This window comes from Cibotium barometz, chromosome 54 (assembly GCF_041138505.1).
Source record: "Cibotium barometz isolate CiBa-2024 chromosome 54, ASM4113850v1, whole genome shotgun sequence".
NCBI classification, from domain to species: domain Eukaryota; kingdom Viridiplantae; phylum Streptophyta; class Polypodiopsida; order Cyatheales; family Cibotiaceae; genus Cibotium; species Cibotium barometz.
In genome coordinates, this window is record NC_141099.1 from 38,639,500 (window position 1) to 38,653,332 (window position 13,833).

General features: G+C 37.2%; 1 protein-coding gene across 1 annotated transcript; it reads left to right on the forward strand.

Moving 5' to 3' along the window:
* The first annotated feature begins 7,124 nt into the window (after nucleotides 1-7,124).
* LOC147608128 (alcohol dehydrogenase 1-like) lies at nucleotides 7,125-12,541 on the forward strand. The gene is made up of 10 exons (XM_086789888.1): nucleotides 7,125-7,282; nucleotides 7,393-7,529; nucleotides 7,669-7,706; nucleotides 8,320-8,645; nucleotides 9,157-9,239; nucleotides 9,523-9,598; nucleotides 9,812-9,873; nucleotides 10,443-10,538; nucleotides 11,612-11,773; nucleotides 12,197-12,541. Exons 1-10 carry the CDS (start codon nucleotides 7,240-7,242, stop codon nucleotides 12,320-12,322), a joined length of 1,149 nt encoding a protein of 382 aa, XP_086646014.1. The 5' UTR covers nucleotides 7,125-7,239; the 3' UTR covers nucleotides 12,323-12,541.
* Nucleotides 12,542-13,833: the final 1,292 nt, after the last annotated feature.

A 13,833-nucleotide genomic window follows, 5' to 3' on the forward strand; every position in this document is an offset into this window, starting at 1 on the left:
TCTAGGTGTGCCCGCCCTTGTAGGTGTTTTCTCATTTTTCCTCACTCCCCGTATTTTTTCCCCTTTTTTCCCCATTTTTCTGTGGCTTGGGTGGCAACCCTGTGGTGGGAGGAAGACCTCTGAAGCTGGCCGACTGCATTTGGACATGTTGCTGCTGGCTGATTATGTTGCTTCAAGTCCACGACCTCCCACATGAGCTGGCTGACACCCTGCTGGTGACCATAGCTGGTCGTGGAGGTTCAGGCCCTGTCGGCTGCCCTACAGCAGGCCGACTGCTGTTTGGGGGCCATATAAAATAGCCCCACAGCCCCTTGCCACTGTTGTATCATTCTAGGATCTTCTTTGTGTATATAGAGCAGAGTTACACGCCTCTCTCTCTCTCTCTCTCTCTCTCTCTCTCTCTCTCTCTCTCTCTCTCTCTCTCTCTCTCTCGTGCTGTGGTTTTCTGCATTGCGTTTGCTCTTGTGTTCCTAGATCTGGTCATCATCTCCGTTGCGCATTTTGACACTTTCCGCATGGGAGGGATTTTAAAGCGGGTTAAACGAGGTGAAAAAACGGCCTGTTTGAATTTTGAAAATACAACACCCACCCCCCACACAAAACACACAAAACAAAACCACCCCCTCCCTCCCGCCAAAAAAGTGTATTTTTCAACCCTTACAATTAAAGGCAATGCTTAGGCCTAATCGAGATTTAGACCTGAAAATCACTAGAAATCATACAAATGCCATGATTTATAACTAAAATATACAAATTTCATCCCTTAAAATTAAAGGCAACGTCGAATTACAATTGGGATTTCTAAATTTCAGTTGGAAAAATAACACTACAAACCAGGTTATGTGAGCACAACCTCACACACACACACACACACATACACACACACAATACCCCATAACCAAAAGTGAGCTCCGATTGTTGATGTACCCCATATAGAGCGGGAAATAAAGTTATTTTAGTTTCCTACTTTGACAAAGTTGGTTGCGCATGCTTTGATTCATTTAACTTAGTTGGCAAAGCTGAGGTGCATTTGAAGATGAAATTGGCATCGTTTCCAATGAAGGTAGGATTAAATGAAGTTGCTTGAGAACTTTGCCTTAGTTAGTCATGCAGCAAGGCCCAAAAAGGAGGTGACTAAGGAGTTGCTTACATGACTCATTAGGAATTTTTTGGACCCAAAGAGGGCCTCTTGGATTAACTTTTGATTAGGAATGGACCAATAGGAGGAGGACTGGGTGCACATTTTTTATTTCTTTGACCCTAGGGGGCCTAGGCTTTGGTTTGCTAATGGGGCCTAATGACTACTCTTGTCTCCCTACCTCTTGGGCCCAAACTTAGAGGTCCCCCCACACCTAGAATCGCGTAGATTAAAAACCTTAAAAATTTAAAAAATTTTAATTTTTTTCCAAAAGTGTGTTTTCCCTCTCAAACTTCCCCCCAACATACTCTAGGTTTGGAAAGCTCATTTTGAACCTCTTTCTTTCTCTTCTAATCTCTCCATTGCTACAGAAACTCCATACCTCTCAAGCTCTCCCTCCTTGTCAAGCTCCCTCTCCCTCTTTCTTCCTTTTCTAAGCTCTCCATTGCTGTAGAAACTCTATCCCTCTTAAGCTCTCCCTCCCTCTCAAGCTCCCTCCCTCTCAATCTCCCTCTCTCTCTCTCTCAAGCTTCCTCCCTCTCCATTGCTGCAGAAACTCTATCCCTCTTTAGTTTACTCTAGGTTCAGGAAGCCTATTCTCAAACTCTTACCCTCTTTTAAGCTTTCCATTGCTGCACTTAAAACCCTGAACTTTCTCTTCTCTCCACTCCTCTGTTGTAAAACAAGCTTTTCTTTTCCCTTCTTCTCTTTTCTTACCACCATGGCCTCTTCCAGTAATGTGAGAAGACCTAGGGAGAAGGTGGAAGAGCTTGTGCTGCATAACACAAGAGATGAGAATGGAGTTTGGGCTCCAACAAGATTTAGGGTTGGGGCTTGGGTCTACATGCAGCCAAGCTCTAAGGGACCACATCGAGTGCGTCAACTGGGGAATATGCTACATCATTGGAAGGGGCGGCTATACCCCAGACAAGTTTGAAAATTTATTTTTTTAAAATTAATTAATTTTTTTGGTTTTTTTTATTAAAATTTTTTGGATTGTCCAAAGTTTTTCCAAAAAATATCTTTTGTGTTTCTTAACCCGTCTGGCACCAAAAATAGTATATATTTTTTGGGTGAATCAAGTGCTACAGGTGCTGGCTCCCATAGTTAAGAAAGCTCCTTAACTTTGTAAAAATGCAATTTTTCGAGTGTCACATAAATTGCATTAATACAATCGTGATAGTCTAAAACATATAGTAGGCAAGTTTGTGCGAGCACTTTCCAAAAAAAAACTTTTTTTTACCTTTCCCCTTACCTTTTCACTTTTCACCTTTTTTAAACTTTTTTGTTTTTTTAAAACATTTTTTTGTTTACTGTCTACGGTTTCAATTTTCGATTTTGCCGAAAAGAGGTTTTTCTACAATCTTTAACTTGGGGCCTGCATGCATTAAATGCATCCAGCTAGTCAAAACAGACTTTTGGACTTTTTGGGGTAGTGGCCTAAAAGCTTGCATGCATTAAATGTGGCCAACCAATCAAAATGCCCCAAAATTAGGGAGAGAATTGAGCATAATTAACTCTCATTAATTACACTAATACAAAAATACAAAAAATTATGTGTGTGCCAAATCCTCCCCTAATTTTTGTTATTATCACAATGTTTCCACATAAGGAGTTGAAATTGGGATAAATACTATGCTAGGAAACCGATTTTGTGGTATTTTTCACCCAATTGTTTCAATTTAATGTTCAATTTACTATTTTTATTTTGAAATTAAAAAAATACAAAAACTAAAAAAATGCAAAAACTAAAAAAATGCAAAAATCACAAATTGAACTTGCAAATGATATGTGGGAGAAGAATTAACCTAAATACACAAATTACAAAACTTAGAGGAAATGGAAAACAAGCAGAAATTGAGAAACATGTAGGAATTGCAAAATTTGAACAATATGTAGAAATTGCAAATTTCAACAACAAATGCCACAAAATGAACACATTTTCAACAATTCATTTCTACCCTTCTTGAAAAAACAAAAAACAGAAATACAACAGAATTCATTCACACACATGCACATCCAAAATGCATTGTGGCTATTCCCCTATAGCAATGCCATTTATGGGAAGCCCTTGCACCATAGAAAGTGTGCAGAAACTAACCAAGGTCGTGGGGCTTTGCCCAACCACACTCGGGGACATAAAACAGCTCAAACCAAGAAGCTAATCTTCCATAACCTAGCTCACAATTGCATAGGCAAGGTGTCTCAATCACCTTGTGAATGCTTGTGCTCGGATTCTCATAGGAGACGATGTTGCCACATAGCTACACTCCAAACGTCCACTCCAATGCCACCACCACACTCCAATGGAAGCTTGACCCTCCTCTCACTCAATCTCCCTCTCTCACATGCTCTCACACATACATAATGAGTATATAGTAGCTCTAATTGAATTAGACAAGCAAGCAAGACACACAAGAGAGCAAGAGAGTAGAGAAGATGAGCACTCTATTAGTTGCATCAGAGAATAAATGGTGAGAATACAAAATAACCCTTATCTTAACCCCCAGCCTCCACACCTTGGGCATCCATACTTAAAATATAGGTCCATGGCTATCCAGGGCCGCCTAGGCTTGTGCAAAAACTTAATCTAAAAATGCAATCTATGTAATTAATCCCGTGGTGCGCCTTTTATAGATAAGCAGCAATCGCACACGTAAAATATAAAATGTTAGCATTATTAATGTCAACAACTAAATGAAGTGACGATTGCCAATGGATGGTGTCGACGCTGGAGAGTTGACCAATGAGGGTTAACAAATTGTTAAATCTTCATAATACTTAAAAACCTCATTGTCTTGATTATTCTCATAGAGTATATTTAAGAAAATTTCAAATCTCTACATGATTTAAGCCTTCTACTCAAAGTTTTAACGTATAAACAGTGTGTCCTTTTATCAGCCTTCGTCGACTTCAACCCATAAACGTCCTTGTAGATTTTCATAATAACAAGGTGAAGTTACTTCTTTAGATGAATCTTGGCCACATCGACCATTCTTTGGGCACAGAAACTCAAATTTATCATTATCAAAGAACTAAGCATTTAATACATTTACACTAACCTTTCTTACATTTTTGGTTCTTTCAAATGGTTAGTCTCATAACTCTTATGTAGTTAGTCTCATGAGTCTTATGCGAGGTCCAATCATCTTACTTATCTATATTTCAAATGGTTAGTCTCATAGTTAGGAACTTCTCACGACTCTTATGTTAGGCACAATCAACTTACTTATCTACATTTCTTACTTATCTCTACATTTCCCTAGTAGATCATAAAATAAACAACCAAACAATGTTTGATGATCTAGTTAAAGAAGAAGAAAGCCTTGTACTTTGAAGATCAAGAAAGAGAATCAACACTCTTCATGTGTCCACCTCTTCTCCATTAGCACACATGACTAAATTCCCTGATCATAGTTCTCTATGAATCATTCCCTTAGTTTTTTTAGTCAACCCCCTAAATACCAAAATTTCTTGATGGCATATCACTCTTAATAGTTGCACTCTTTCTAGGCATGGTTGGTAGGTATTCATAACAAGTCCACACCCTCACTTAAGGATAGACCAAAAAGGCTGTTAGGTTAATACCTATAGATTTCACACTAATGCTAGTGGTTTCTAGAACTCAATGTTGTAATTCCCCATATTCAAATATCATGTATAGATTAAGACACCTTAAAGAACTACATTTTTATGATATTATATGTATATAAAAGGCATGAGTAATAATTAGGTCCTTTTAAGAATTAAAAAATCCAAAAGTAAGTCGACTTTTATATACATTGCTATTTTGCAAAATTGCCCACATTGAGTTACAGACTAGTCATGTTGGGAAATTTAAGTACCAATACAAGTATATTATTCTACTAAGTGACCTCAGACTTATGACTATTGAAAGATTTTTCACCAAGCCTAAAACTTGTTTATGGCTCATTTCTACCCTTTCAAGAACTCTCTCTCATTCATGTATGTATGGAAGCAGACAACAATCATCATCATGGGATACTTACCTTGCTTTCGAGACAAGGATCTCCATGACCTCCAAGCTCCATCAGTGTGGTTGATAGCTCCAAGATTCCAAGCCTCCCTGCAACAACAACACGAGGTTTGATACACCTCCTTGTAAGGACACACTCTCTCACTCTCTACTCACACAAAGCATAGAAAGGCACATGTACCAGGAGCAAGCAAGCATCTCCTCTCAACTCTCTCTCTCTCTCTCTCTCTCTCTCTCTCTCTCTCTCTCTCTCTCTCTCTCTCTCTCTCTCATACATATAAGAGCAAGATCAAAGAGATAGCAAGAACTCACTGAGCACAAAGGGGGATTTTATCTTTGTATATGTATTTGCAACCTAACACTTCCATAAAGAAAGTAGCATTTAACTTGATATTTGGCTTGATTACATAATGCAATGTGGTTGTTAGTGAGTGAAAGGTCTAAGAAGTCGGTTAAAATGGTGACCATTAAAATGAAATTTTCATGTCTTCTTCAAAATTTGAAGAATACATCCAAGGGATTCATTCTTAAGAAAATGCCCATATCACATGCATATTGGGGGTACTAAAAAATGGTTTTTGAAAATATACACATCATTTCCTATGTGTATACATTCTTTCAAAATACACTGGCCACAACTGATAACTAAGACACCAATTGTAAATGTTAATCTGTAAATGGCCTAATTCAAAATAGGTCTCTTGTTAAACTTACTTGATATCATACATTTTTTTCACTGAGCCCCCAAGAGAATACTTCAATAGTTATAGTCAAATTAAGTATTTTTTTCTAATTCATTGCAACTTACAAAAGCTCCAAAAAGGACAACAAACTAGTTATAAGGATTTGTTCCTACTTGATTCTGTTCGTGAAATAAGAGCATCCCAAATTCCCAAATATATTCATTCTCTCATGGAAAAAACCAATTAAAAAGGTCATGAGACAACCTCTCATGGAGTTTATTCAAAGGTGTGTAGGCTAAAGGCTCAAAGTGATCAAGTTGAGTTCCATGTGACATCATGAATAGGAGGATGGATATAAAATGAATAGGAGGATGGATATAAAATGTGAGAGAGCAACTTTTTAAGTTTCATTTTCAAAGATCCACCTCATAAAGCCATTTGATTTTCCTTACATATCTTGCATAAATACAGAAGGAGAATTTGGTCACATGCACATTAAATCTTAAAGAGGAGCTAATTGTGATGTGTTGAGATATTTGGCATGCTTTGAAAAGTGAGGGGCGTTGAAAAGTGAGGGGGTAGAAGCATGCACCTTGTGTTTATCCTTCGTAAAACAATCTTAAATTACGCATTTGTGATATTTGACATGGCCAACTCTTCATTTTTGGTTGATCACTCACCAACGGTGAAGGAATTAAATTAGATTGGCAAGATTGTCTAGATATACAACATTCTTTAGGAAGGCAAGCTAGATGGAGCAATACCTAAGAAATGTACTCTTTAAATCTAAGTTGTTTCGAATCTCAAAGAACGACACATCACCATTTTCTCCAAATCTAGGGATGATCTCTCTTATTACTAGTTTGCTAGTTGTGCCATCTTGCTTTTTCGAATGAATGGAAGAACACTAAAGAAACTGTTTTGTTACTTCCCCCCCCCCCCCAAAACACACATACACACATAGAGGTAGGTCCTATCCCTGAGCTAGGGGAGAGAACAACCTGACTTTTCATATGGCTACCATGATAGAGAGCTAGACAGTATAAAGTTGCCTTGAAATGATTTGTGGGCCTAGAGAGTTACTAGAGATAGTCATAAAAAGTGAGTATATGATAATGAGATATGTAGATATAAGGCTATGTTTAGACATAGGCTATGAACATATGCCAATGGTGTGTCAACTATTTTGTGAATATTATGCTTATAAGGAGAAGTTTGATTGACTAGGGGCATGGCCGTGCAAGAGAGAGGGTGGCTTTTGGTCCGGCATACCAAAATGCACAATGGGACTGTGGACGGAGGCGTGGTATTGTCGTTTAAAGAGGGACAACCAAACTTTCTTCTATTTACTCTTGTAGGAGAAAGCTCCCCCCCTCTTTGTAATCAATAGCCTATCCTGTCTTTGGTGTGCTTTGGCAGCTATGGCTTCATCTACGACGCAAGGGCAGGTGATCACTTGCAAAGGTGATGGTTTCATTCGTAAGATGTGTTGCCGAATTAGAGCTTAGATTAAGGTTTCCTATGTATTGATTGATGATGGTGGTGGTGGTGGGTGGTTGTTTCCATGCCTGCAGCTGCTGTTGCATGGAAACCCAAAGAGCCCCTTGTGATTGAAGATGTGCAAGTTGCACGCCCACAGGCAGGAGAGGTCCGATTGAAAATCACCCACGCTTCCCTTTGCCACAGTGATGTCTTCTTCTGGGAAAATGAGGTGCTTATTTATTGCTCTCAACCGATTAATTCCTTCATTTAACTTTGGCTTAATCCCATTCATCTTTTGCTTAATCCAACACCCAACATCCGTTAATCAACTCTCAATCGTTTTAACCACATAATTTATCCCATTGCAGGGTCTGTTTCCTCGTATTTTCGGACACGAGGCAGCAGGGTAATGGCTCGAAATCTCTCTCTCTCTAAACGTCCTCTAAGCACGTCGTTAATCGATGTTCTCTAAGCACGTCGATTAACCCATTAATCACTTCTTTTTTTGGGGGGGAAAATTGTCGAAAATTGCTAGAGCTTCTCCAAGCATTAATTGAACTTAGAAGATTATGTCATGCAAAAATTGGTCTTGTTGGATTATGTGCTAATCAACATGTGGTTCGTGGTTCATGTTAAGTTTGTTAAGTAAATGGTTAGTGGTGATGTTTGTTTTAGTATAAGAGTGGCTTATGGTTAATTACATGTGTCTTGTCGGTAAATGGGTAGTGTCGAATCTCTGTTTGAGGGGGGGTAGGATCACCTCCATGTGTTCATCTCTAAACATATGGCTAGCACTGATATTGATTTAACTCCCAAGTGTGTTAATGAACAGCGGTGTTAATCAAACAGTGGTTGATTTTAATGACGGTGGTGCAGGGTGTTTGATTAACTGCAATCTTCTTAAGTACTAGAGTAAGTTACGAGTAACTTCCAAGTGGTGTGACTTAGAGGTGTTAATTAACAAGTGATTAATGGTGTTAATTAACAGGTGGTTGATGTTGATGATGGTGAATGTGCAGGGTAGTGGAGAGTGTGGGGGAAGGGGTGACAGATGTGAGGGAGGGGGACCATGTGATACCTCTCTTCACAGGGGAGTGCGGGGAGTGCAAGCAATGCAAGTCATATAAGACCAATCTGTGTGCCAAGCTCAAGGTGGATCCAGGGCGCGGCACGATGCTCAGCGACGGCACCAGCCGGTTTTCGGTCCGAGGACAGCCTATCTACCATTTCCTCAATGTCTCTAGCTTCAGTGAGTACACTGTGGTGGAGGCTGGCTGTGTGGCCAAAGTCAGCCCATCAGCCCCTTTGGATAGGATCTGCCTCTTTGCTTGTGCCATCCCAACAGGTAGACTCATTAATCTTTCCTTAATCTCATCCCACTGAATAAATTTAACAGCTCTCAATTACCCTCTAACTCTTCTTAGTGCTAGAACTTAGACCTTAGTTAGCAAGCTTAACACTAGTACTAGATTTAGTTCTCTTCATTAGCTCTTTAATTGCCATGCTTAACAGCACTAGTAGCTCCCTCATTAAGCAGCTATTTTTCTGATGTAAAGCTTTCTTCAATATCTAGCTCAATTCTCTCTAATATAATAATTACCTTAACATTAATAATCATTTAGATGCACATTCTTTACAGATTTATATTGAAAACAACTACTAGCTTAGCACCACTACTAGCTCCCTCATTAGGCAGCTATCTTTCTAGTGCTTAGCTTAAAACTCTCTAATATTTAGCTCAATCTACTCTAATCAATGTAATTTTCTTAAGTAGATGAGTTAATTTTTTTCCTCATCATTTAAACCCCATGACATTCTTTTGGATTAAATGGCTTTCTTTTGAAAATAACAAATAGGTGTTGGAGCTGTTTGGAACACTGCCAAGGTTGAAAAAGGATCATCTGTGGTCATCTTTGGGCTGGGGGCAGTGGGCTTAGCGGTAAATAAAATTAATTTCAGATTGTATTTATGAAAGAAAAAGTTTTTTACAGTAAACATACATATAATGCATGCATGTATATATGTAAACATACATATATATACATCTGTATATATGTATAATAAAATAATCTTACACCATCTATTTATTTTCATCAAATATATATATATATATATATATATATATATATATAATGGCATTATTATCTTATTCAATTCTATTTTCGGTTTTCGAAAGTTTTTGGATAAAATTAAAATTTTGAGGTGGTTGAAAAATGATGCAGGTGGCAGAAGGGGCCAGGATAGCTGGCGCCTCACGTATTCTTGGAATTGACGTTAACCCCAAAAAATTCGAGCTAGGTAATGTCCCTTTTTTTCTTCAAAAGAAATTTATTATTAGAATTTAAGGACAATATATATATATATATACAAACACAAGTTATTTTAGATTTATCAATTATAAATAAGTTACAAATAAAACCAAAGAAGTAACAGCAAAACCCACTTTTTTTTATTTTGTTTGCTTCGTTTTTTTTTTTTTTTGGGGGGGGGGGGCGGGGCGGGGGGGGGCAGCAAAGCGATTTGGGGTCACCGAGTTTGTCAACCCTCGTGATTCAAGCGAGCCCATTCAAAATGTAAGAAAAATAAAGTGCTAAAATTTTAAAAATAATAATTCTTCTATGTTTTTATTTCGATGAATTTGTGCGGTAATCTTGATTGTTTAATGGATATGTGAAAAGAAATTATCTTTTGATTTTTTTGATTAATTTGTGTTAGGGAAATTGAAGTAATTTGTATTTGCTTTATGATGCGCCCATGCCACCATAGAATTTCTAAAATAATCTGTGTTGGATTCTCTCAAGAAATTTTAAAATCATCTATGTTTTCATGACTTAAAGGTTAAAGTGAGTCCCAAATTTAAGGTTAGGACTTCGTAGCAGACTTAGAGTCTTAACCTCTTTGGTCAAATGTTTTTATTTTTTATTTTTTTATGTGGGCCTTAGTGAGGTGTTAGGCCTTTGAGTCAAACATCCATTTTTTAGATGGATGTTGGTCCATCTGTTAAATCCCAAAGTGCACTCATGAAGACTTTTAGGGTGCATTTTAGTCAAAGGTGCATGCTCTTCTTTAATACTTCAATTAGAAGTTTGTGGTGCTACATTCTTAGACCCATCTCAACATTGATCGTGTTTCTCTAATGCAGGTGGTGCGAGAGATGATGGATGGAGGTGCTGACTATTGTTTTGAATGCGTTGGCAACGTTGATCTCATGCTTGCTACCTTTGAAAGTTGCCACGAGGTCACAAATTTTTTAACAATTTATGATGTTGGAACTTAGGGTGAAATTCTCATCTTTGTTTAATTGAACTACCTAAGCTAAATGCCTCATAACGAAATTGTGTTCGTCTTTAGATAGTTACTCATTACAAAGACCAAGTTCATAAACTTAGTAAAAAGACCAAGTTCTAAAACTCATTAGAAAGTCCTTATCTCTACACATTCAAGGTTATTGTGAGTGTAACCTTATCCTAATATACATCAGTAAACTCCAAGTGAGTATCCTAGAAAACTATCAATTAGAAGTCAAGGACTAAAAGGCATGTTTATCTCCTTTAGAAGTTTCCAAAAGCTACTCACCTTTTAAGCAAAACAAGACATACAAATTTGAAAAACCTACTAGCCTGTCATAGACACTCATGGTATGCCTATCACTAATTTTCTTTGCCTCCATGTGTTGAATTCAATAGTCTCAAAAGGATAGTACAATTGCATCTTTAAAGCTTACCCATTCATTATGTAGCTTCACACTAAAGGTCAAACCATTGAATTATTGTAGTCCATAAGCACAAACTTGGTTAGCTTTCAACTCTTTGGCATATGCTATTACCTTCAAAGTTGCTTTTTGTGTCAATTTGAGTGTGAGCTAGTTTTCTAGTGCTTTCCTTTCACTATACAACAAGCTACTAGCATCAAGTAATATCCTTACCCAAAGGACAAATGCAACATTTAACGCATGCACATGTCCAAGTAGCACCTTGAGGAGATTCCAAAGGACCTCACTAGGCGATACTTTAATTGAATTCCTTTTTCACATTTATATTTTTGGAGCTCATTATTACACATACTGGAAAGTACGCATGCACCACACCATGAGTCACGTATTTCTCAAGTATGCTCAATCATACCCACATCCATCATCATGTACAAGGGCATGTAACAAGCTTTACATGAACATGGCTTTGTAGTTTGCCAAATACATACATACAATCAAAACAAAACTATGTGTGTGCTAATTGTAGGTGGTGTAGCTAAGTTGTGAATACATGTGTGTGTGTGCTAATTGTAGGTGGTGTTGTTGAGTTGTGAAACCAGGGATGGGGGAGAGCTGTGTTAGTGGGCATCGAAGTGAGACCAAAGTTGCTATGCATGCATCCGATGAAACTTTTCGATGGGAGGGAGATCAAAGGCTCAACCTTTGGGGATTTCAAGGGCAAGTCGGAGGTGCCAAGGCTTGTGGACATGTACATGAAAAAGGTAATAAAAAACTTGGCACAAAGATAACAAGGTTGGTTGCAGTGTTCGAAAAAAACCCGGGTATAGTGTAATTTGCACTTGCAGATTTTTAAAATTACCTTCAAATTTGAAACTTAAGGGTACAAAAACCTGCATATTTTGAGGGGTTGTAGAACAAAAACCTTCAAAATTTGAAAATTTTCTTTATAAATAATTTCACAATTTTTAGATGAAGGTTTTTTACTTTTTGGGAAAATAGTTTTTTTCGAACACTGGTTGGTTGGTGTTTTTCCTTGGCTTGGATATTTGTTTTTTTTAGCTTTGATATTTGGGATATGACTAGAAGGTTTGTTTTTTCTTTTTCCCATAAATGAGATGGTTAGTGATTGATTTTGTGGTGGATTTTTCTTACCTTTTTTTGGTGGGGGGGGCGGGCTTTAAAAGACGTTGAAGGTGGACGAGTTTGTGACGCACGAGCTGCCGTTTGAAGAAATAAACGAAGCCTTCAAGCTCCTCATTGACGGCAAGAGCTTGCGATGCGTCATGCACATGTCCCACTCCCTCTCATAATATAAAATTCTACATTTTGTCAATAAATCATACCAACAATTTGTCACTATTTATTTCGACCGTTCACGTGTCTACATCGGCTTTTAAGCCCCTGCGCCGACGTTCAACCTTCCCTTGCAGGACATTGAAGTACTCACCTTTCTCTTTCATAATGGTTTACGTGTAGCTCAGATTTTCTTTTATCTTTAATATAATTTCCAGCTTCGTTTAAAAAAAAAATACTCACCTTTCTCTTTCATTATGCTCTTTTAAAATATATAAAGCTCTTTTTTATCTAAATATAGACGCTTGATAAAAACTTTTTCTAAAGTAGTGGTATCATGTCTTTTTTTTTTGAAGCGCTAAATTATATTAAAAAGAGAGTCAAAACAAAATACATCACTGTTTTTTGCTTTTTCAAGAAGCATAACTTGCTTTTAGATCTTTTAACTTGCCAACACATGTCTGGCTTGGAAAATATGTACAAGACCTAAACAACATGGAGGCTTGGGAATACCCAGGATTTTGCAGATAGATTGGTATCATGTCTTTTGAAAATGTCTTTGTTTTAAACAAATCCAAAGATACACTAGATTTATAATTACATGCCAATGACTAAGTCAAGCTTCTCTTTATGAAACAACTTTATAAGAGAGCATTTTTAAAGTTTACAAAACAAATTTATAAGAGAGCTTTCGAATTGTTTTAAAATTTTTATATATAGATATGAGTATTAATTTGATTTGAAGACTAAGGTCAAAGTAAAATATGACCTACTAATTGAAGGTTGGGGTAAGCCTTCAAATTTCAGCTTGCTACTCACACAAATAGCTACGAACTACCTCAAGGACACTCGGTTTTTGTAGCATGGGTCACACAAATCAGTATATAAAAGTTAATTGCATTGATTGGAAAATTTTGGTAAAATATAAAGGATTAATAGTAGGTCCCCATTAAGACAAAAAATAGAACAAAAGAGACATTTTGAAGAACGCACTTATTTTTTTTAAATGTGAGGTACATCACACTTAATTTACCTTGAAAGTCAAAGTGCTCAAAGTTATTGAATCTAGAACAGAAACACCACAACATTTTTGTCAACTTGTTTTGTTAATTAGCAAATTCAAGTACCATAACTTCAATTCTATCAAAGAGAAAAAGAGTAGGCAAAAGAGGGCATCCTTGTTTTTGTATCCATATTTCATCTCATTTGTCACTTATTACATCATTGGATTATTATTGTGCATGCACACACAACACTTCTTGTTCACTTTTGTGTGGTGAAAAAACAAGACTTTCACACACACACACATTATTATAAATTGATTGTCCAAAAGGCTAGTGAGTGAGATGTTAGGTGGAATAACTCTTATTGGGTCCATAGAGTGTTATTTGTACATAATTTTTATACCATGCTAGATGGTTAGTATTATGGGTGACGGCCATGCAAATACAAATGTTGCTAGTGTTATCAATATAATGTTTGTATCAACATGTTTATTTATAGGGATCAATTGATGTTTTATCTCTCA